The sequence below is a fragment of the Spodoptera frugiperda genome, chromosome 14 (assembly GCF_023101765.2).
Source record: "Spodoptera frugiperda isolate SF20-4 chromosome 14, AGI-APGP_CSIRO_Sfru_2.0, whole genome shotgun sequence".
In the NCBI taxonomy this organism is placed as follows: domain Eukaryota; kingdom Metazoa; phylum Arthropoda; class Insecta; order Lepidoptera; family Noctuidae; genus Spodoptera; species Spodoptera frugiperda.
In genome coordinates, this window is record NC_064225.1 from 5,128,582 (window position 1) to 5,153,591 (window position 25,010).

The window sequence follows — 25,010 nt, forward strand, 5'->3', positions numbered from 1 at the left end:
GTGCTAGAAGTTATATTCTCTTTGCATTATGATATTTACACTTTAGTGTACTCTATGTACACATCAATAAATCAATAGTCCTTTCTAGGCTAAATCTTTTTGTTGTGTCTTCTGTATTTATAGTTATCTACGTAATGTATTGTATCCACCTATTTACAACTGTTATTATCAGTATACATGGTACCTAAAGAATGTCTGAACGTTAAATATTGTTGTCACAGTATTGCCTATTTATTCTTAATGTAAATAATATTCTTTTGTGTCCTTTGAGGTCACCCTAGTACTTGCTATCTATATAATTGCAATCTAAGTACGTAACCATTCATTAATATTGTGCCGGTGTTGTTTTGTCCACGTAAGTACATAAACTTTTTCAATATATTTTTGACAACAAATAACTTAGGTAATAGGCTAGAACCTACTTTATTTAAAAAAATGTATCGATTATATCTCCTATATTACCTATGATGTTTATTTCTCCTATATTACCTAACTATTCATTCCCTAAAATTTAGGGAATAAAAGTAATATTCCAGCAATATTTTGTATTTAACATGAAAATATTTATTAAAGCAAAACTTGAGCATTACCTTAGTCCCATTTTTATCCTGTAGGTACAAACAAAACGTAGGGATTTTGTGGCGCGAAAACGAAGTTGTTAAGGAAAACAGGAATACCTTTTACCTGTTAGGTACAGACAGTTTGATAAATTCGTAACTACAAACAGTTATTGTATATTAATATCATGACTACATTTAGGTACTCCCTGTACCTATTTAACAAATATTTTATTAATATTCTCTACTTTACATGTAGCGACTGACAGTAAATGTTATTTATTTTGCTAAGCCTGGTTGTGGCAAAAGAGTCGCTGCGTATAAATAGGAGATTCATAACATAACAGGTGAAGTGTGTCACAGTCAGTGCACAGTACTTTGAACGTAAGCACACTACTTACCCTTTTGATGGTTGACTAAAAAAAACCATGCGGAGTTTTTGGGGGTGATTTGAGGGAGGTTTCAGATATGTAGGTATGTATGTATTGATTCTTTTTTTGTTTCAGGTCCGCACGCACGCACGTAACCATGGAAACCCTAGGTGGTATAGCGTCCATGGTGAAAAAAGAAAAATATTTTCTCATAACTTACGATACGGGGGAGCTCGCTCGCCTATACATCCTAAACAGCCATGTTTTCAAATATTACATGTCGCCGAGCGGCGATTTCTTGGATTATCCTGTTCCCAATAACCCAACAGACAAAGCTAAAATAAACATTAAAGCTATCACGGATTATGATCAAAAATCGTTTGAATATTCCGTTCTTGAAACTACAGATCAATGCTACAATGTTTACACCAATAAAATCACGATCCGTTTCGACAAAAAGGAAGGGACTATGACCGTACGGGATATGAGGACCAACAATGAGATAGTGAAGGAATCTGAACCGATCGCCTATACTGCTAACGAAGTGAGACAGATACTGCACCAACATGAGGATGAGTTCTTCTTCGGAGGCGGAATGCAGAACGGACGGTTTACTCACAAAGGACAACAAATAAATATCGTTAACTCAAACAATTGGGTCGATGAAGGAGTCACATCGCCATGTCCTTTCTTCTGGTCCACCTATGGTTATGGAATCTTACGTAATACTTGGCAACCTGGTATCTACGATTTTGGAACTATAAGGTCTAATGTAGTCGTAACCGCACATAAAGGAAAAGATTTTGATGCATTCTTCTTTATAAATTCCACTCCTAAAGACATCTTGAACGACTACTACGAATTGACCGGGAAACCGATCTTTATGCCTGAATTTGCATTTTACGAAGCTCACCTAAACGCTTTTAATCGTGATTACTGGGTCAAGGTTATGCAAGATACGCCTGGCGCGATTTTGTTTGAAGACGGTTTTTATTATAAATGTTATCAGCCAAAAGATATGAATGGCAAAGATGGTATATTGGAATCTTTAAATGGAGAAAAAAACAATTACCAATTTTCAGCTAGAGCTATGATTGGTAGGTATCAAAGATATGACATGCCGTTAGGCTGGTTTGTGCCCAACGACGGCTATGGTTGTGGTTACGGACAGACCGACTCCTTAGACGGTGACATAGAAAACTTGAAACAGTTTGCAGACTACGCCAGAGGAAAAGGTGTAGAAGTTGCTCTTTGGACTGAATCTAATTTAGAACCGGCAGATCCAAACAACCCAAAAAAAGGAGAACGCGATTTAAATAAGGAAGTAGGCGTAGCTGGCGTAGTAGCACTCAAATGTGACGTGGCGTGGATCGGATCCGGCTATTCTTTCGGCCTTAACGCCTTGGAACATGCTAATGAACTATTTCTGAAGGGCGCTAAACACAAAGCTAGAACAATGATCATCACGGTGGATGGTTGGGCAGGAACTCAAAGGCACGCAGGCGTATGGACCGGAGATCAGACTGGAGGACAGTGGGAATACATACGCTTCCATATACCTACGTATATTGGATCTGGTCTCTCTGGAATTCCAATAGTTGGTTCCGATATGGACGGCATTTACGGGGGACAAGGCAAAGCAGTTAATGTGCGAGACTATCAATGGAAGGCTTTTACACCACTCCAACTAAACATGGATGGTTGGGGAAGAGTGCAAAAAACTCCTTTTATTTTTGATGATGAAGCCAAGAGAATCAACAGAGCGTATTTGAAATTAAAAGCTATGCTCTTGCCATACAATTATACCATTGCTCACGAATCTATTAACGGTCTACCGATGATCAGGGCAATGTTCCTAGAATTTCCGAAAGAACCATGTGCTTATACGAAAGACTCGCAATACCAGTTTATGTGGGGACCTTCTATATTAGTAGCACCAGTGTATAAAGATAAAAATCAAGATGGAGACTGGGTTCGCAATGGCGTTTTCCTTCCCGACCCCAACCAAGTGTGGATAGACTTGTTTACGGGAACAAAATACCAAGGCGGTAAAATATGGAACCATTTCAAAACTCCGCTATGGCGCATACCAGTCTTTATAAAAGATGGTGCTATCATACCTATGGTCAATCCAAATAACAATCCGTATGAAATCAAGAGAGATGTGAGAGTGTACAATATTTATCCGAATGGTGAAACAGATCTTGAAGTGTATGAAGATGATGGTCGTACGTCTGATTATTTAAACGGTGCTCATGCTTTCACTCATTTGTCAGTCTCAGGTCCTGCTACAAATGATTATGGTAATTTGCATATTCATATTCGCAAGACAGTTGGAAAATACAATAACATGGTAAAAGAAAGATCAACTTTACTAAGGATAATGGTTTCAAAAACAATCGACTACGTTAAAGTTGCTATCAATAATGAACCCGTAAACATGATGAGAGTTAAAACTGAAGGAGAATTCAACTCAACAGACGATGCATTCTATTACAAAGACGATTTTCTTGTAAACCCATACCTTCAAGGTTTCGGTGGCGATGCACTAGAACAAAAGTTCTTATTAATTAAAATACATAAAACCGACGTTACAACAACCGACATACATATAAAGATCAACGACTATCAGAACAAAGACATTATTCATGGAAGCAACTCTTCCCTAAATAGCGCATTACATTATCCCAATAACTTTACCGTGCGCGACGAAGATGTGACTCCTACATCTATCACCCTACATTGGGAGGCGATGACGGGAGCTTACGTTGAAATAGAAAGAGATGGAGTAGTGTTTACAAACATATCCGGTTCCAGCTTCACGTTTGAAGGTTTCGCTTATAATTCGGAGCATAAGTTTAAAATTCGTTCGGCTAACTTTGAAGGTGTATCAAAATGGAGTTACACTATAGTTGTGTCGACGAAAGAGGATCCGCAGAAGCATGCTATCAAAGTGGTTAAAGTTACTTGTAACATTCCATGCCAGCCGTCCCAAGAAGTTTGCAAGTTGACTGATGGGGACACAACTTCGCTGTGGCATACGCATTGGGGGAGACCAGATCAAGCGAACCCACAGAAAGGCAAAGTTATCACACTCAATTTCGACTTGGATGGCATTTATGAGATAGATAGATTGGAATACACACCTCGCGAAGATGCTGGCAATGGCACCATACTGCAAGTGCAATACAGACATTCAACTGATGGTAAAGTTTGGAGCTCAATGTCCAGCAAAATAAATTGGGATCACGATGAAAATGTGAAACGTATTCCATTAAATGGCACTAAAATTAAATACATAGAGCTTAATATTTTAGACACCATCGGCGGGTTTGGCTCTGGCAAACAAATATTGTTCTATAAAAAAGAATAAGTTCGATTTGAGCGTGCCTTATAAAATGTGCTTTTATTGTGCCTTGTCTGTAGAAAGCTAGTTTAGATTGTTTTTTTTTACAAATTTTAAGTATTTTACATTTAAGACGAAGTGTCATAAAATTTGAGATTGCCTATATTATTTTTTATACACGCGTACACTATTTACCATTTTCGTTACATTGTTATTGTATTTGTTAGGCGAGTATTATTTTATTTTATAAAATCGACATGTTTAGAATTTAAAATGCATTTATTTTGTATGTAAACATACACCATTGTACAACTATGTTATTTTACACAAATAAAATACACTTTTTTGCTAAATTCAATATGATTTAATATTTTTACCTTTTCACAATAGTAATAATAAAATCTTTAATAAAAACATGGTGCTGATGACTTAATTTTTGTGTGCTCGTAAAAATATGATGTAACAATTCAAGTTTGTAAATCTTCTGCATTACGTATCGCGATGATGGTGCACACAGAGGAACTGGCGTCGAAGATACAGCTGATGGAAATATCTTCGAGTACACAACTGTACTCATGACCTGGGTACCTATTCCTTACGTACTGCGACCTTGGGTCTTCAGAGAGCAAGCATTCCAAATTAGCTTTGAATCCCTGCGCTCTGTCGCCAATCAATTCATTCAACCGTGCGAGGGCATCATCAGTGAATCGTACGTCGTAGGTCTGTGCTGGTGGATTCGCTATCCATGGAGCTACCCTTATCCCATCATGGGTTATATTCGTGACATGTGCTGATTGTGGTGGGGTGTACCGTTCTTGACCATCAGGCGCTCCCCTCTCAGTGTCAGGTCGTCGGGTGGTAGGAGATCGATAGTTGCCATCAAGTACGTCACCACTCGATGGTGACTCTGATGCTGGTGATATTGGCGTAGTACCATTACTCGGTTGTTCTGATGATGGCTCCCCGAATGAACGAGCTGAAGCCGTATCTATGCCGATTGGATTTGTTATCCGTGGGCTGAGACTGAAATAATAATACCTCTTTTTATGTACAGTTGACAAAGGAATTTCGTATACCTACGCACTACTAATGACATCTATCGAGATTTATTTTCGTAAAAAATATCGCAAATGAAAATAAAAATTCTATCTACGTAATTTAGTGGATTGGAAAACTTACATACTGATGAAGCATTAAATAATTTTAGCATTTTATCGAAACTGAAAACCAACATAAAGTACGATAAAATATAATGTGCAGTAACATTGCTAACTAAACGTGTCGTTAGGCGATTAATCGGAAAATAGTGAAGTGACTGCAAGGCTGTTTGGCCAAAGCACGAGTTTCTGTTGTCAGAAGTCGACTATCGAATACTCAAAATGTGCCTCTCATGGGTATATCGCTAACCTTGCCCCCTATTTTTGGAACTACCAGTATACCATAAGTAGGGAATCTCCTAAACTTAAAAACCTTAACTTAGTTTAAACTCAATGAAACAGACTCATACATTATCCTATACTAAATACCAGAATGCTGTAGTTTATGTGATCTAGGAAAAATATTTAAAGTGTAAAGAAAAAAAAAATTACAACCAACCTCCTTGCATCGAAATTTTCATCATCGGTCGGTAAATTGGCAAGAGTTTCAGTAACATCACTAATTCCTTCTGTCGGAGGCCTCACTAGTGCGGACATGTTATCTCCGAAGGCAGGCACAGGATAGTCATACTGAGGGATATATGGTTTTACGTCCAACACTGGGGTCCCATTCACCATGTCCACACCGAAGAAATGTATTTTGTTTCCTGAAACAGTGTAAGAATAGACTATAGTAAGAATAGTATTTATACTAATATAAAGTTGAAGAGCCCGCTACACAATGTGCAGCAACTTTGTTAAGTAAATCAAGTTTGTTTGTTTGACAATTCGCTAATCTTCAAAACTTCTAGTCCTATTTGAATAATTATTTCTGCAATGTACTATCACATTCATCGAGGAAGCCTAAAAAACATGCTAAATAATGCTATGACCAGCAAACCGATCAGAAATCACAGCAGTAACCAGTTGTTGTCACTAGTCAGAGCCAAGGCAACGTCAACTTATAAACCTCAATCATCACAAGTTCATTTGAACATGTTATAAGTGTATTTGTATTTAGTAATGACATTTTTGTTTTGTATTTGTTTATTAGATTTTTTACTTCCTTACCTTCAATCCTGTCTATCTTGACAAGAGAAAGTCCAATAGGGCAAGGGCGGTGGGGCGACCGGGTTGAGAATACCCCTCGCCTCTCACCACGGAGCCTAGGTGGTGCTACCTTGGCTGGTGAATTAGTACTCTCCGTCATGTGGAAATGGAATAATATCCTGAAACGGTATAAGACAACGGACTTAAATTGTATATTGGTACTCATCAAACAATCTGTGTCATATAAATGTAATTTATTGATTTATAGATATAAAATCTATTGTAAGCTTCCATTGCATGGATAGATAGGATAAAAAAAAAGATAAATCCATGATTTTATTCATTATTATTACTTCAAAACTTACCAGATATGAGAAAACTCTTCCAGTCCAATCAACGCATGATCCGGATTATTAAACACCGAAGTATTGATCACCACTGTGCCTCTAGCATTAGCCATCACCGAAGGTTGACGAGGAACACCCCGTTTATTATGGAATGCGGTCTCAATAAATCCAATTGGCTTATACACTAGGTCTTCGGGATCAAGCTGCGACATATCCCCACCATTGTGAGTTGGTATAACTGTTGTTGCTGAAAAAGATAAAGATTATGAAGTATCTTCAAGGAGGTTAGTTCATCATAAAACTGTCTCCCTGTTGCAGAGAAGTTAGGCACAAGACACAGCTCTATGGAGTTACTACTAGTATTATAAAAAAAACTAAGAAAGAATAAAGAGGAGGTTAAAATTTGGTCTGCCAGTCTATTAGGTAGAGGTGCACATTACTACTACTACTACACTTTTCGCCTATTGACATATACTGGGCACAATTCCAGACTCCGTGACAGACTGAGAAATTTCTGAAATACAAAAGAGCCCAAACCAGGAATTGAACACGAGACCTCTTGTCTGGCAGCCAAACTTGCAACCACTTGACAAACTAGTATATGAGATACAATAGCTATGCAAGACAAAAACATTGTGTCGTGCACAGATTTGCATTTAGGTATACTACGGGTTTATGAAAAAACAACTTTATGTTGAATTGTAAAAATTAGATTATAAATTGTATTCATTATATTACAGTTAAGATTAATTAAATTAAATATTTAAATGTAGCTAGGCTTAAGGTGATTTTGTTAAAAGAAAATTACAGTGTCAACTACTTATTACCCTTCCCTAGTTCCCTTACACAGAGTGTGTGAACTAGAATGTCTAAATCAGACGGAAAGTCTCAAAATATGTAACTCATCCTCAATAAATCACTTGAACAATGTTCTACAGAGCTGGTTATGTTCTACAAAGGCACGGATGCGTAAAAGTTTCGAGTGTTAAATGAAAATCTCAAAATTCACCAATTACCATTGTCGCCACAGTTTGCACAGCGCAGTGTGTTCAGATGACTCTTTATGTACCTCACTTCCTTCGCATGCTCCTGTTTAAGCGATGAAATTTGCTGCCTATAACAGAAATCCAAAATTATTGCTTTGAAATCAACTTACGAAATTTAACATTGATTTTGATTTTATCAACGTCTTACCTTAAGTTCTTGATTTCTGTTCTAGCAATAGCTATTTGGCTGCGGTAATAATCTCCATTATCTGTCATTTTATACAGTAAATCTTAATAATTTAATAGTAAAAAGTTCCCATTTATTTGGTTAGAATTAGACCTGCTGAATGCAGCAGAGTTGACGGTTAGCAAGCGTCACTTTGACATTGACAATTTGACATGCGTAACGATAGTGATGTGGTGATTTAGTCAGCTGGAAAGTTTGTCATTTCGTGTTTACAAAATAAGGATTACTATGGACTTGGACATGCATGGAATGTTTTATTGCTCGTTGCAAGCTCGTTAATTTCGTCTACATAGGTCATATAATAATTTAAATAAACTTTTGTCTTTCTGAAATGTTAATTATCACATTAGTATTCTACTCAATTTGTTCAAAGACAGTAAAAGAGTAAAGGCCAGCTAGATGTAGATCTGAAATCCTTTCTTTTCTTCTTCTGTTGAATTTATATTTGATAAGAATGTTCATTTATTATGCAATTGATGGGCTTTATTGGGTTACCTTATCTCTTGTCGTCGAGCCTTACCCAAACTTTAATCTTGGTTTGCTCATTTTTGGGACATTATTTAATAACAAGTAAATGTACATTTGTGATAAAAGTACTAACTATAAAGTATTGATATTTTCACCGAATTTTCATCTTAGAACCTTAAATGCATAAACAATATTTATATAAAACCTACAGAGGCTACATCAACATGTCACAAACTCTTGTTGATTTTCGAACGCGCCAAGTGCCAATGTTTCTTTTTCTGAGTTTTTTCCCGACTTTTGTAGTGGCCTACTAGTGATGTTTTACACTAAGATCAAACAAATCTTTAAATCGATTTAAGATCCCAGTAAGTTTAATTTTGAACAGATGATGGTTTTATGTAAATTATATCAAATCAATAAGTAATAAATGGAGTTATTACGATTTCTATAAACATAAAGGACAAGATATATAAACGAAAATTTTGTTTTCAACGTTTGAAAGTATCCTTCATTTGATTTGAATTGCGTATAAAACTTAATAGTTATTTTGTAAAATAGTTTACTAATAAATAAATATTAATTCAATTATCAAATATGAATTTAGAATAATCGAAATCTTATCGATAGATATGAATATTTTTCTTGTTCACATCACTCACAATTTGCGGTTTGCCATTTGCCGCACACGTGCTTAGATTTTGTGATATTTTTACCAAATTATTTTACTTTGCAGCGTTAGCGGGACATCACAAAGATCTCCTGTAAACAGATATTGTTTGAACTCATCCAATCATCACTGCATTTAGGTTGTAAGTATCACATTGAAATTATTTTGACATGCTGGGGTGGGGCAAAATGTCTCTAGAAAAAGACCGCCACGTGTCCTATATTTTAAATTTTCTTTATTTTACGTTTACTATGAGTCTAATCTTGTGTTCAGAATTTTTCACAAAGTATAATGAACATTTGGAACCATATTTTTCGCTTCGATGTCGTGGGAGTCTTAGTCTATGTTCGGCGTAATTATTTTGTTTTCACATGATAGATTATTTTGAGCGTCAAATTTTTAGCATATCTAGCAAAATACTGCTGTTTCTGTTTTTAAAACAATAACATTTTTCTAACCTCTGCTTATAATAGCCTCATTGTGTTTTCTAATTGGAAAAATATGCATTTTCATAACATTTGTTGTAGTACCTTCAAACTTTTATAACCTTACAAATGTGCATTGTTGAACACACGACTTATTCCGTATTAACTCGTGTTTTTCTTACTAGAAAGATTTACTCTGCTTAGATTCTGTAATTTGTAAAACGAATACATTATTCTTAATAAAATATGCAAATTAATAAAATTATAATCTAGAAAAAGTTATCAGTATGTGGGTAGGCACAGCAGATAATGGCTATTATTTATTGCACATACTCAGACTAAGATTTTATTATAAGTTAGATAACAGTTTATTTATGATTATTCAAAACAAAATAATAATGAAATAACAGGTTTATAGATTATAAATAGTAAATATTTGGTTGGTTGGTGATGTCCGTACATAAAGTTTTGCTATAGAAACTTTTTATATGGAACTTCTTTCAAGTTTATTTTACTTTCCTTCATCAAACACATTTGCCGTGGTCACATATATGGTTGCTTTTCTTTCTATTGGCATTGAATAAATACTTTTTGTTTTATCTGTAATTAAAAGTCATTGTAGACTTTTGTAATCTTTAGAATATTATAATATTATCTAGAAAATATTTAAAAATACATGCAATTTGATATTCTTATCTCATATCCTGATGTGTCATCAACAGATGAGACTTTGTTAGCTACTTGTTACAATATTGTCTATGATTCAATGTTTGTTTGTCATCTATAGTATAAATAGAACATAATTATTATTATGTTCACAGTCTATCTAATTGTTTAACTTCGAAGATAGTCTTTTCCTGTTTTTTCTGTAATTTGTTTGTGAGTGCACATACATAAGTCTTTCTTACATTTTTGTTATGTTAAGGTAAGATTAAAAATATAACAACATCACTTAACTTGTTGTTTACAACTCGACATAGTTTAAACATGATGTTCCGTGATTCCGAAACCATGTTGTATGTCATACCGTAGTCTTAGTGTGACTGTTTATCAGTATGTATTCTATATTCATGTGTTGTGGGTTATTAACCTGTACTTGGATTAAATCATACCTTTTTTAAGTTTTTACTAACTTCATTTGTTTACATGTGTATAGGCAACCGTCACAAGTCCATCGGAATGACCATTACCATGCGTTACAGGCTACTGTACTTGTACAGATTAACACATCTTATAGAAAAAGATTATAAGTACAACTAATATTGCCGTGCCAAGTTTTACAACATTACTAGCTAGTTACTTCCATGCGGTTTCACCCACTGCTCGGTTCCTATTGGTTATAGTTAAGTTTTCTAGTCTGTAGCCTTCCTCGATAAGTGCAACAATAAACAATCAATCGAAACTCATCAGTTTTATATATTAGTATAGACTAGTAGACTACCGACATTTACTATACCCAAGATGTATATTTATCAGCGCTAGTCTAGATTATATAGAGGCACTTTACTATCTTATGTCCACAGTGGACGAGTGATTTTGACACCAATACTGGAGCTGGTATTGGAAAATTAGTGACACGAGGTGGTCAAATGAGACATTTTGTCTGGCTAACTAAACTTACAACTGTAGGTGGCTTATACTAACAATAACCTCTAGGGTCTGGTTTCATTATTTACATGGTGATGAATAAATCTATTTTATCAATGATATTATGTGTATACAAGGCACAATAAAAAATACATTGTGTCTCGTATTGATCTACGTTTCGCCATACTATATACCGGGTTGAACTACATAATTATATGAGTTTGATTTTTCTTAAGTATTGTCTATTAATGTTGAAATTGGTGCAGCGGGACTAGTAGTCCTCGATAAATGCTATTCAACACTATTTTACCTACTAGTTGTATTCCTTATTCTTCTTATTTTAATCATGTGGATATAAATTATTTAAATAAATAAACTTTATTATTATAAGTATCCAAATACTCTGTGAAGAAACATTGAATCTAACTTAAAATGTTTATTTCTCTTTGATAGAAAGTGATTTTCACATTCAGATTTAAAGATTCACTGCTCTATATTACTCAGTTAATATCAAATGTATTTGCTTGTATTTTGTTATTTGCCTAATCATCTAATCAAATGACCTGAGTCATGCTAATCTTATGCACATAATATTAAAGGGGAATTCCCCTTATTTATATCCCTTCTAAGTTTTTTTTTTCTACCATGCATATGATATTATGGGAATCCCCTAACTATAAAATGGTTTAGATTGCGTTATCTTCCTAAATCTTTTAACATTCTTGGGATTTTTTTACTAGTACTTATTTATTTTAGGTTTTGTTGTCATATAATGAAATTATTTTCTTTAGATGAATACGTAGCTCAAGCAGCTTCGCTCGCGTGAATTACGAACGTGACTAACCTACAAAAAAGTTACTCCTCAACTATCTGCCAATAAAAGTCTCGTCAAAATCGGCCCAGCCATTCCAGAGATTAGTCGCAACAGACAGGCAGACAAAAATTGTAAAAAATATTATTTTGGCGTATGTATCGTACGTATATTCTGATTGGTTGGTTTATTCGAGCCGGCCAATCAGAGCGTCGAACGCGCTCTCGTGTCGATTACTTTAAACGTAAACCAACTCATACTAAGGGTACTGTACTCACGTATCTGTTTATAAAGTTTCTTCTCTAATACTAATGCTTAAACAAATTATTTTTCTTAAAGGCACGGTTAATGGATAAAACACGATAGACATTGAATAGTGACAGCAACTCATAATAACTAACTTATACATATTCTTGACCATAACTTGCTTGAATCTTCATTAACTCAATTTGAATCGTATGTTATTGTAATAAAGACGACATTTGCGTGATTTATTTTGGACAAGCTAACTCGTCAAACTACGAAACTACCAAATTCGATGGACTTTCGACATTATTACGAAGCGATAAAGTTGGAAATCTATTAAGATGTAGCTTTGTCGTAGTTTGATAAGCTCGTGCAGTACATGATGCATTACAACTGACAAGTTTACAGGAGGTCTAGCGTCTAACTGTCGTCCTCAGTATAGATTTTGTATCGAAAACAATCTAATCTAAGGAGTGGGTTAAGTAATCATTAAATTATTCTGAGTACGATGGATTGATTTCGTTTTCAGCATATTTACATCTTAACCCTAGGCCAAAACACTTAAGTATAAGTCTGATATTGACATTTACTGACACTTACCACCATCAGACTTATAGGTAAGTCTGATGGTGGTAAATGTCATGTCGTGATTGCGTTTATACACGCACTTCAGATACAAACAAATTATATTAGCACATCAGACCCAAAACAGCAATTTTAGGACCACGCAAAAAATATTCCGTGCGAGATTCGTTGCGTAGCAGTTGGTCGCCCAAGTTTTGCGCCACCTGTGTTTTATTTTTTAAGAACTAAAATTGTATTGTTAGATTGCATGTGTGAGTCAAACACATACAATCTAACAATACAATTTTAGTTTTCAGCGGATTAAAGACTAAAAATTTTATGTATTTTTAATGTAGCATGGATTTCCGCAAAGTGACGACTGACGCAATTCTATTTTAAAATTACTTTAATACTCGGGACAAAATTGCAACCACGTAAACATTCATCATCAAATCCACAAATCCTGCAACGGAAAGTCCCTTACATTCACTTCGGAAAACAAAAACGCTATTAGTATTTTAAAGGGTGACAATAAGTCCCCTTTACTAGTATATCGACCTAAGAATTGCTGCAAAACTCCAATACACGGTACAGGTGGTGCATTATAACGTGGCTTGAACACTTGTTTCACTGCTAGAGCGAGGTAGAGCTATACCAGACCTTACACCATCTCTTTTTCGCAAGAGAACTTTGCATATACGAATATTTTAACGTATAGCTGTTAGGGCTAAAGCTAATTGGCGTGTAATTGCTTGATCACTCTTGGTATTTTAGGGATCCATACTTTAAATTTTTGGAGAAAGGTATCTAAATTCTGCTTATCGTCTGCGTTATCTCTCTCTCTAATCTGCATTAAAGCTTATATCATATCAATATCTTTGGGGGATCGGTAAGTATTTGCGGAAAAATAATCTCATCCAAAAACTTGAAGGGGCTTCGCGGTGTCGGCGAGTTTCCAGACTTGTTTTATGTTGTGTCTGTTTTATCCAACGAGGATGTGACTCGACTGCAACGTTATCAAACTAATCCACACTAGATCGTCATTATTATAAGTACAGATATTTGCGAGAAGACTGCTAAAGTGAAAACATCTCATTTCGTCTTAATAAAAACTGCAAAACGCACGTCATTATGGAAGAATCATCAGTAATTCTGCATACAACTCCAGCACACTCATCTGCCACCCTATGTAGCTGCAGAACTAAACATTGGCACTTGGAAATGACTAAACACCCTTTTGGAAACAAAAATAAAGTACATTTTTGCTTGCACGAGATTCTTGCGAGCTACCTATGTGTAGGTGCTGTTATATTATGCCAGCGGAAACTGCACCCTATTCCGTGATGTGCTCGATACCGAGCGGCTAGGGTGGCGTGAGGGTGGCTGGTCAGCCGACCCCTCGCGCCGTGGTAGGGGGACCATTATAAATACAAATTTCACCCTTGCGCCGGCATAGACGCGCAAGCCGGCACGGAGTACGGACTGTAAAATCGTGAACGGGGAGGGGAGGGCAGTGTTCTGGGGGCTCCTTTATAAACTGCCGGCTATAAATAAAGCGTACCACCTCGCGCCGGCACAGCGGCGCGAACCGGCACGGAGTGCGAACCTTCTCTCCAAAAATGAGTTTTGGATGATAGTGGTCATGGGTTTTCCCCATCGTTCAGAGTGGTCTAGGGTTTTGTAAAAATATACACATAGATCGTCCTATTTCTTTAATTAAAGCTAACATGGAGATTTTAATCTTTTTGACAGCTGTTCAAAATAGTTATTGCAACTTAATAAAAGTTTAAAACAAACTTATGCAGTTAGGGATGCGTTTGTTCCCGAATAATGTTAGCAAAACCTAAACTGGGATCAAGTAAGACTGATGACTGGTTTAAGATGAGCGATCGATGACTCAGTCAATTTTAAGTTGTGTAACCACCTCGTGTATTTACGTGCACATTATAAATAATTGTCGTCTAATGACCCTTTTTGGGGATATCGAAAGTTTTAGTTTACTTTTTCAATCAAAGTCATCCACTATAAACATTAGGAGTTTTCTCAAAGAGAAAATGTCTATACAGACGTTAAACTTAGGTTTTTAATCATGAAGAGAGCTTGAACTAACATACCTAGGTAACTTTTGACTCCACTTTTCAACCTTAACTAATACTCGTGATTTGTGCAATGGCGTTTTAACGTGATGTGTTTTGTTTGTCACCAGCGCGCCGTAGTTTTACATGGCAATGGTGTCCGAAGCGAAGGCGAACGGTGGTGAGATGGAGGCAACCAATGAGTTGCCCCCAGCGTTGGCTGAGAAGCCCGCGGGCTTGCCACCAGGCAAGTACGCGCTCGTTGGATGGGACATGGATACCACTGGGCGCAGACTGATTGACGAGGTAAGGAATCTAGATTAGAAGACTTACGCCTGAATACTGAAATGCTACTCAATTTTAAGTTGTACTTAAATATCGTGCTATCTCTGTCATTTTATAAAGAATTGATAGGTACAGAACTAGTTTTGAGAGCGTCTTAAAATTGAGTAGCGTTTGAGTATTCGGACATTAAATCATTAAATCTATCATCAGGTTTAAACATCATGTTTGTGGGTAAAAACAGCACCATTTACTTGATTAGACTTCATTAAGTAAAATTTCATTTAGGCATGGTTTTAAAACCTATTTAGCATAGTGCATCTACATTTTACTAGTTCTAGTTTCGTCATTTCGTCTCCTATCTGTTGCCATTGACATGGTACCAAGGTAGACTAGCAAATATCACCAACAGCATTAGGTCCAAATGTTCATCATGTTTGTGCATGAGAAAAAAATAATGTATTTTGATTCGCATTACTTTTAATCCCCAATTTATTTTTGGGATATTATTGTCGTCTAGAGGTTAATGATTTCGTGGATCCCACGCAGGCGTACCCACGCGACTTGTGTTTCGAACAGATAGACGTAGGTATGTAGGACTTTGCTCGCGTTGTGTATGTGTGGGTGTGTTTGTAAATACACCCACGATCATCTCGCACCCGCGTTAAGTGTGAAAGTTGGCAGCTTTAAGTTGAATCAGTGATCGTAAGCACAGCTGAGCATGAGGTCGCTGGATTGTAATAAAGTATTCATGGGTGTATAATGTATAAGTATTGAAATTCAGTAGTATAGTAATAATCTTGGCCTTTAGTACACGAGATTTAGTACCTATTCTTTGACAAAAAGTACACTTGCGTAGTCCCTTTTTGGGACATTCCTTCTTCGTGTGAGAAGAGACCTTTCCTCAGCAGTAGGATATTAATTCACACACTAATGATTGATTAATAAACTCCTTTAGGATATGAATTTATTTTTGTAATTAGGCTACAAAAGAGCACTTTTACACGTAAAAATAATCACATAAAAATCTAGATGAGGTCGCCATTTCCTAACGGACTACTCTGAGAAGAAATGCCGAAACAAACAGAGGTCATTGTCTCTTTTAAAGTCTAGACAAAATTTGAAAAAGTGATGTGTGAGAACCGTGCAAGTTCGTCCTGTAGTGGCCTTTTGCGGAAAGCCTTTGACTTAGGTACTCTTTAAAAAAAATCCAGAATATTTAAAAACTCACGTGTTTGTTTTGACGCGAGCTTAGACTGACTTCGAATTTAGATTTTTTTTTTATTTTATTGTTGATAAAATCGGCATCTAGGTCATTGGCAGATTTATCTCACGACTCGGCCGATTGGATAGAATCAAACGATTAGTTGCTCGACTAGTCCGTCGATCAGTCGCACCACGTGGGAGGACTAAAATTAAAATATGATTGTCATTGATAGCTTTTGCGATTATATTCATTCAAATATTTTTGGATTTTAATAGTGTAAATGTGATGGGGATTACTTTGTGTTCTTTTTTGTTGAGAGTGTACAATTGGATAATATTGTGTTGATTATTAAATAAATTGGTACTTCCATGTCACAATAAATATTTTTCTATATTTATAAAGGTTTTCTTGATTAGTTTTACAATTTTTATAACAGCACTTTCACAAATATTTTAAAAAAGGAAAATGGTTCTATATTTTTAATTTTGTATTGCTATTATCTTGTAAACATTAAAGTACAAATCATTCTAGACTTTATTTTCTTTAATTCTGTATCATATTTACCAAGAAGCCATCTGTAAAGGACCTCACCATTTTAAAGACATTATTTATTTAGTTTTTTGTAATATCTACAGTATAGCAACGAAAAGCGTAGACTACATATCAAAGGTATTAAATAATTACAACTAGTAAACTGATATCAATACTTCTGTCAAGTGTTCTTTACCTCGAAAATAACGATATTTACTTAACGAAACACTTGAAAAATAGCTACAAGTGCTAATTTCAAAGCAAAATTCACCTGTCGAACACGATAGGGATCGCAAATTTGCAGCCATTAATAAAAGTCGGTGTGGCTGAATGGTTACCTAAGGGGTTTAAAGGTACCGTTAGGTGGCTAGTTCTGGCCCTACCACTGACTTTATGCCGAAAAATATCAAATTTTCCACATTTTCCCCCTCAAAACTAAATTTTTCACATATTACACTATTTTTCGTGTGTTTTTATCGTTTAATTTGTCGTTAATCGAGCGTCGAAGCGTGTTTTTCGTCGTATTTACAATATCATAAAATATAAATTCACCAAATTGTAATATCTAGAATTTCAAGTTCATATTTCATTTTTTTCACCATTTTTCAGTACAATTTTTATGTTAATAATACGTTATTCTTACAAAAATGACCCATTTCATTATTCTAACCAGAATTCTACTCATTTTGTCCTATTTAAAGTGCAAACAAATTCAAATAATACTTGGGTACTAAAACTGATCAATATAATCTCAAAATAACACGAAAATGTAAATATTTATTTTAATATTCTCCCTTATAAGTAAGTCCTAGCCAGACATCTATGTATCCCGAATGCACTAGTTTAAAGCTCGTACAGTTTCCGCACACAATTTATAGATGGCAGGAGCACTAGACTACACCTGTATGTCCTGTTTTTGTAAAGGTTTATAGGGAATAATTTTGATGGGTAGATGGGGTTGTCTGTCTGTAATTGGCCTCTTAATACGGCTCGAAATTCATCCCCTTGACTCGCGATACAGATTTGATATTTGGGCATTTACACAGAGACTTTTCTCGTTTAATTTTGTAGTCAAATTGTCAAAGGAAAATGCATAAATTCTTCTTGTTAAGAATACGTAGTTTTTGATGAGTTATGCTCGGCGAGATAAATACCATGTTTAGTCTTGATCTTTTAATCCATTATTATAAGCATAATCATTTTGAAGAAACTGAGGTATATTTTTCACTTTTGTTACAGATATGCCAGATAGCAGCATATACTCCGAAACAGTCATATTCCCAGTACATTATGCCTTATGGGGACCTGAACCCAGGAGCTCGCCGCCGTCACAATGTCCGCGTCGTCACTGTTGGACGATACCGCATGCTCAAAGACACTAATACTCATAAGGTAAGGTTCCTTCATCTTTACTTGAGACTCCTTCAGTTGTACCATATTATTACAGTCTAGTACACTTACTCCGTACAAAAATATTTGCTAAGCTTTTAAAGTAATTACATCATCTGCCGTTCGCTACTAAGTTGTGTTTTCGGTGCGTCGAATTTGGGCAAACGCCCGACTCTCACCGCTTTATTGGTGGCGTAATGCTATTCATGAAGTCTTGGCTATGAGCCCCAAGTGTGGCTTGAAACTGGTTGAGTTAACTCAACTCAAACAATTTCATGAATAATCCGGAAATTTGTTGTTACATCAGTCTTGAGGATTATGACTCTCGTAAGCTTTAAAAACACAGTTCTGTCCAAGAGGTACAGGTATCTATGAGAAAGATCTTGATATTTTTAGAAGATATGGTGTAAAAAATTTAATTCTTTGCCCACAGATATTGAAAACAAAGTCTGAGATATCCGCCTTAACTGATTTCCTGGACTGGTTGGAGAAAGAGAAGGGAGATGGCAGTGTGATCCTTATTTACCACGAGCCTCGTCGCCTTAGCCCTACCATGCTGTTGGAGGCCCTCACTAGGTGAGAAACTGTTTAAATACTATTCTAGAATGTTCTGTTAAAATCTTGAATACAATCTTCTTAAGTACTCACTACACACATTGAAAAATATTAAATGTGTTGAGACCCAAGCTCCTTGAAGAATGAAAACCAATTGAAAAAAGTGCATGGCAACACTTCAATCATGATTAGTGATTAACCCGTCGCATGCTGAAGCACTGATCAATGCGAGACACAATGTGTATTCTATTGTTGTCTCATATACCTGCAGACGAAAGGTTAAAACTTGAAATAATTGATTGTTTTGTTCCATACTACAGTTTACAAACTAAGAGTTTTTTTGGCTTTATTGCGAACGTATTTGTGTCTCACTCTTACTCACACACACACATCTGCAAATGCAATGACGAATTTATTTCCACACAATTTATAAATCTCACTCATCTGAATACATCAAAACGACATCTAGTAGAAGCAATAAATAACACTAGCGCGCATACATCAAACCGTTACTTAGTACCAGTCCTTTAATGTAGTCGAAACATTTCAATTTGGGCAGGTAGATGGCGCGATGAAGGGATAGCATCCAGGGTACCTAGGTATACGTATAGCCTATGTCTCGTTCATATCCGATCGATAGATAGCAGTGTAATGCACTGAACGTCTCGCGTGTACATAATCACGCCGGTTTTGACGTCACAGATTTCTTTGTGATAATAAAGTTGAATCTAATTTCGATTTAAGATATGAAGTATTTAATTCGAGTGATTTTCGCTTTGTTTGTTATTAAGTTTATTATTGATACTAGTTCGTTGTTTTCTTCCGTTTCCGTGTATATGAGAATTCTTATTATTTTGTTGAAAGTGTACGTTTTGGCGAGATTGCACCTTTGTTAGTTTGTCTCGCGTTTCGCGGTTTCAGGTAAAGCCCTTAGATTATTAAGTTCTTTGATCCTCTTAGTAATACATGTCTATTTGTATTATATTTCGGGAATAATTTTATTGTATAACGCCCTGTTATAAGTTAAAATACGAAATGAAAAAAAAAACACCCTGTTGAATGTAAGATGGGTTTGGCCGTACAATGTGCTTGGAAATGAGATAGTTTTGGTCTTTTAAGTTGGAAGTGATTTAGTTAGAGTGGAGATGTGTCTTATTTTCGTAATATTTTTTTTTTTATTATACAATATTCGATCAAGCAATAAGAAATATTTCAGTGACATGAATAGTACCTCAACTAATGACGACGTCTATCTTTAGTATAAGGACCAATTTATTCTTCTTTTCTAATGTGTTTAATAGCTTTTATTTAACCTACAATGTGTGTAATGTGTTTGAATGTAGGTATGTGTGTGAAATGGAATCTTGCAAATGAATTTTTAAGCAGATATCTTCAACAGATTAAGCTGAACTTTTTACAACACGACATTTTTGAAACACATTTAATTTACATGACCATAAATGGTTAGGTGTTCAATTCAAATGATGTATAAGCTTGTCGAGATATTAGGTACACTAAAGTAGTATGAAATATTTATTCGTTTCGACTTAGTTCAAAAAAAACCTTTTCACCCCCAGGTACAAGCTTCTGGACCGCTTCAAATCTATAGTAGCTGGGTTCGCGGATAGCTACGCGCTGGCGGCCGACAAGTGCAAGGCGACGGTGAAGTCTGTGTCGCTGCGGGTGTTGGCGCGGGTGTTGCTGGACGCCGACTCGCTCGCCGTCGACAGCGCGCTGGAGAGAGCCACCGCCGCCTACAGGATTGTTGAGCATCTTGCACAGGGTAAGGGAATTAGGCTATTTTACTTGTAGTACATGCGGGATAAAAACTAATAATTTATTGTATTGTTAGTGTAGTATGGGTTTCTGCAAAATAACATCTGATTCTATTCTATATATTTTGCTATTGGTTTAGAAGTTATACAAGCTTTTTTTTGAGGGGGAAAATCATCCAATGTCTTCTCCCGCCTTGGGCGAGGCGAGAGGGAGTGTCAGACTCTTACTGACTAAAAACCACCCCGTTCCTTCTCCTGCTTTTCGAGCCGGAGCCCCGGTAAACCCGCTAGGCAGTCCGCAGCTTGATCAAAGTTATACAGGCTGCAAAAGAAGTTTTACAAACACTGTAAAATGCACCATGTATAAGGAGGAATTTTGGTATATTATTTTAGAAAATGAAATTACCTATAAAGTATGTTATGGGTAAAATTTTAAATGTCAATAGCTACACTGCTTCGTTTCTGGATGCTGTATAAAATTTGGTATCCGTCATACAACTAAATGTTTGCGTTTTTTCACTTTTTAAAAATTAATTATGCCTTAAAATTTTCTATACTACCACATATCAGTAAGACAGCCATAGTATTTATTACCTTTAAACAGAAGCCAGAGACATTTTTGAACATCCAATAAGAATGAATATCTTTGTCCCCAGGTGAACAGCAGGAAGTAGGTGCGGGCGGCGAGGGTGCGTCGGCCAGTAAGGACATGGTGGAGACCGCGCGCGCCTGGGCGCGGCCCGTACACACCGAGCTTGATGCACTCGCTAGCCTTAAGAAGTTGCTCGAGAGGTAAGTTTATTACATTGAATAGGGAGTTGAATTAGCAGACAGATCTCTTGATGATAATCGATCAGTACTACCCATGGACACCAGAGGAGTTGTTGGATAGGGAGTTGAATTAGCAGATGGATCACTTGATGATAATCAATCAGTACTACCCATGGACACCAGAGTGGTTGCAAATAATAATGTTATCACCTTTTGAAGTATTAAGTCTCCGGTAATGGTACTTACTTGACTGTCTTTAGTTGTATTGCATTAATTGTAACAGTTATGAAAGATAGTTTGCACACTATAATAATTTTCTCATACCTTTGTATCAGGCTAGTCTTTGTTAAGATTCCCTGATGCCTTTCTATTTATTTCTATAAAAGGATTCAATTTCCTTGAACTGTTTTAAATGGCATGGTGCATTCAAAAGGGTTATTTATATTTAACATTCGATTTAGTGCCCAACTACTCTAGATAAAGTTCAAATTAGTTGTCTAACTAGCTTAAGTTAAGTAATTTTAAAGTTAATAATCATATTCTTACCCTACAGACAGAACACGTTCCGGCCGGTATTCGCGCCCCTCCTGCGGTCGGCCCGGCCCGAGCGCAAGCGAGTGACACAGCTGCGCCGCATACTGGCCGACGCCGGCCTGCTCTACGACCAGCTCAAGGAGGCCTGGCAGGAACATAAGCTTGATGGTGAGTTGCTATTTGTTACAATACTGAGATGCTTCATATTTATAGTGGTTTATAGGATTACTAAGGCTAATTTTGTTACCAAGGGATGCCGAAACTGTTGCTACTTATGTTGTTAAAACCATAGAATACATAATGCCACTGCCTAACTGTTATGTTAATCAATGCCAATGTTATGCCTAAAACCTGTCTCATTACATTTTTTATGGTACAAGGTGGTAAACCAGCAGTCGGGTCATCTGATGGTAAGCACTCACACGGCGCCGTCAGCTACCACTCCGGTCTAGCTGACCCACTCCCAAACTTAAAGACACGTTCATAACGAGCGATAATTAGTATACAACACAGCCTGATATATTGCTTTTTTTACACAATAATTTAACTTTTGACCACTTCACCAGTGAAGTGACACGTCTTTAATACATTTGCTCAAACACACTTCAAAAGATTTTATTACAATGTTATTTGTAACTACTACAGGTTTGGAGAAACAAATGTCGTCCCTAACTCTGTCTGCAAAGGAGGAAGATATAAAAGAACTGATTGAGATATTTGACTGCCACTTCGACCCCGCTAAGGAGCCGAAGGGACCTAAACCAAGGATTCCAAGGAATAAGAATAGGGTAAGCTTTTATTTCCTATAATTATTTACTTTAAAGTTCTATGTTATTGAAAGAATATTCAAGAAAAAATGTTATTACTTTTGTAGACGAAATAAAGTTATACTATCTGCAAGTCAATATTAATAATTATGTGTAATGTGTATATTTCAGGCCACATCGTCAGCCGGCGAGACTGGTGAGGCAGAGGGCAGCACTAGTGAGTCCCAGAACAGCTCGCCACACAATTCACCTAACAAGACTAACAATGGTGCGTATTATAGTCATACTACTACCTATACATACATATCCTATAATAGTTTCTTTGCAGATACAGTAGCTACAGAACTGTTATACAACTACATTGTATGGTTACTTCACCAATATTTTACTTGTGTATAATATAACTCTTGTGTATTTTGTTTCCAGATGTGGCGGCGGGTGATTCTAGTCAAAAAGTGCCGGCGCCGGAACCGGTGGCGGCCAACTAAGGCGTACATCTTCACAATTAAAGCTTAGACTTTTCTACCATAGCTGTCGTTAAGTGTCGTAAGCCGCTCTCGGATTAGCGACGACAAAGAACTAAAGGTTCTTTCAAACGTTTTCTACCAGGCCTTGTTCCAAAGCTGCATAAACCGTAGATATAGAACCATAATATAACTTACTGTGCTTGTAGATTGTCATAATCGATGTACTTATGATAACTTAATGTTGTATCGGAGAATGCAATCTGTGTCCTTAATATCAAGTGTTGTCATGTAGTCAATAGACCGATGTCAGCTTTGTTACGTGGCCTCGAATCATGGAACACATCAATGAATTGTATAACAACGTCTATGAGACTAGTTTTAGTAGCATTTTAATGCTCAACATGAAATTATTCCGTGATTTTTATTATGTTTGCGATATAAATGAAATTTTAACGATGCTGCGAGCTTTTGCTGCTGCATAGGGCTAGCTTTCCACTGTCGTAAATTACATATGAAATATGATGCATGAATTCTTATGAATTTTAATAAGTTTACCTATATAATGGTAGTGGAAAAGCAGCCTAAAGGAATGTGCAATTTAGTAACTTTTGTGCAATTTTTTGTCAAATTATTTACACATTAGAGGAATTGCATAATATTTCGATGATGCGTTATGTATTGTCGTGTTGGTGTCCTTATAGAGTCGCCGCAGTGTAGTAGGCCACCTATTATATCCGACCTGGTCGTGGCACTGCGTCGGCTGCGTCGGGACGCGCGTCGCTAACCCGGGAGCTCTACATCGGAGCCATAGAGATGTGACAAAACATTTATTCGTATTATACAACTAGGTTTAAGTCTCCTTTGGAATTGAGAGATATATTGTTTTGCATGTAACGCGATGGACGAGATTTTTTTTCAACGCCCACTTTTTTTTTCTCTTTTGCTTACGCATAAAGATTTTTTCTATATATAGTTGATAATGTAGATGAGTGCCTTAGCAACTCAGTGTAATAAGATAAAGTATATCCCATTATATTTTGGCCTTACATTTACATTGTTGTTCGCAATGTCATATACGCATATTTTATACGGTCGAGTTATTTTAAAATATTGCAATTATGTTACGCGGTAAAGACGAAAAAAAAACTTTTATACATTTTTAAATAATAATAATAATATTAGCAGTTTTAACAAAGGCTTCGGACGAAGCAGTATTTATTTTGATTAGGTCCTTGCGAGTGCAATATTGTGTAATTTTGTACAATGAGGACTACTTGAGTACAATATAGTACTTTTTATTTATTTATTCAAAGATACATTTTATTTATTTCGTGTGTGCAATCACAGGAACGGATGGACTGATATTTACATCCGATATTTAAAAAAAGGTTTATTTTTTTTGTTTTTTCTTTTTTTCGTTAGTTATGCTGGATATTGCTGTAACATTTCTTTTGCTGAGTTTACGTCACTTTTTCGTTTGCCATAGAACGTTTCGATAAATAAGATTTTTTTGTTCACCATACAATAAGCAAAGTAATGGAAAAAGTGTGTACCTATTAACTTACCTCTAATTTAGTTAGTTTTAACATAGACTGTACATATAATTTAATTTCTTATTTTGTTCAGATCTCTAATAAATATGTAAGTCTAATTTGGTTGTTTTCTTTATATACTTCTTTCTAGGGAATTGTGTCCAGTACATGGCAATAAGCTCACCCCCTATTACATGGGTCTTAAAACGCAAATGGTGCAAAATGGGTGTACATATTACAGAGGCATTACATGTCGTAATAAACACCTCGGCCTACCCCTTCGGGCGTTCGGGGATAAAGGGCGTGACTTTACTTTT

General features: G+C 36.1%; 3 protein-coding genes across 4 annotated transcripts; 2 read left to right on the top strand and 1 right to left on the bottom strand.

Annotated features, from left to right (window-relative positions):
• Positions 1-28: 28 nt before the first annotated feature.
• On the top strand, positions 29-4,632 carry LOC118268831 (uncharacterized). The gene is made up of 2 exons (XM_035583573.2): positions 29-355; positions 1,064-4,632. The coding sequence occupies exon 2, from the start codon at positions 1,086-1,088 to the stop codon at positions 4,299-4,301; it is 3,216 nt and encodes a 1,071-aa protein (XP_035439466.2). The 5' UTR covers positions 29-355; positions 1,064-1,085; the 3' UTR covers positions 4,302-4,632.
• Positions 4,369-8,186, bottom strand: LOC118279177 (tRNA (adenine(37)-N6)-methyltransferase). Its single transcript, XM_035598723.2, has 6 exons — positions 8,002-8,186; positions 7,824-7,921; positions 6,826-7,054; positions 6,482-6,639; positions 5,871-6,078; positions 4,369-5,297 (listed from the first exon to the last, which is right to left on the bottom strand). Exons 1-6 carry the CDS (start codon positions 8,067-8,069, stop codon positions 4,742-4,744), a joined length of 1,317 nt encoding a protein of 438 aa, XP_035454616.2. The 5' UTR covers positions 8,070-8,186; the 3' UTR covers positions 4,369-4,741.
• A 963-nt stretch (positions 8,187-9,149) lies between these two features.
• On the top strand, positions 9,150-24,812 carry LOC118269149 (maternal protein exuperantia). 2 transcript variants are annotated; one of them, XM_050698419.1, is made up of 10 exons: positions 9,150-9,317; positions 15,015-15,189; positions 18,143-18,295; positions 18,726-18,868; positions 20,425-20,630; positions 21,279-21,414; positions 21,947-22,095; positions 22,573-22,715; positions 22,866-22,962; positions 23,121-24,812. In XM_050698419.1, the coding sequence occupies exons 2-10, from the start codon at positions 15,031-15,033 to the stop codon at positions 23,180-23,182; spliced, it is 1,248 nt and encodes a 415-aa protein (XP_050554376.1). In that variant the 5' UTR covers positions 9,150-9,317; positions 15,015-15,030; the 3' UTR covers positions 23,183-24,812. The 2 variants fall into 2 exon arrangements, with proteins under 2 accessions (XP_050554376.1, XP_050554377.1); XM_050698420.1 differs by lacking the exon at positions 9,150-9,317 and adding an exon at positions 14,266-14,926.
• Positions 24,813-25,010: the final 198 nt, after the last annotated feature.

Excerpts from the sequence above, each read along its gene's own strand:
- LOC118269149 (XM_050698419.1), top strand. The coding sequence starts at position 15,031 with ATGGCAATGGTGTCCGAAGCGAAGGCGAACGGTGGTGAGATGGAGGCA. Across the intron at positions 18,869-20,424 it reads CTGTTGGAGGCCCTCACTAG|GTACAAGCTTCTGGACCGCT; the intron begins GTGAGAAACTGT and ends TTTCACCCCCAG. Across the intron at positions 22,963-23,120 it reads ACCTAACAAGACTAACAATG|ATGTGGCGGCGGGTGATTCT; the intron begins GTGCGTATTATA and ends TTTTGTTTCCAG.
- LOC118279177 (XM_035598723.2), bottom strand. The coding sequence starts at position 8,069 with ATGACAGATAATGGAGATTATTACCGCAGCCAAATAGCTATTGCTAGA. Across the intron at positions 7,922-8,001 it reads ACAGAAATCAAGAACTTAAG|GCAGCAAATTTCATCGCTTA; the intron begins GTAAGACGTTGA and ends TTTCTGTTATAG. Across the intron at positions 7,055-7,823 it reads TGCAAACTGTGGCGACAATG|CAACAACAGTTATACCAACT; the intron begins GTAATTGGTGAA and ends TATCTTTTTCAG.
- LOC118268831 (XM_035583573.2), top strand. The coding sequence starts at position 1,086 with ATGGAAACCCTAGGTGGTATAGCGTCCATGGTGAAAAAAGAAAAATAT.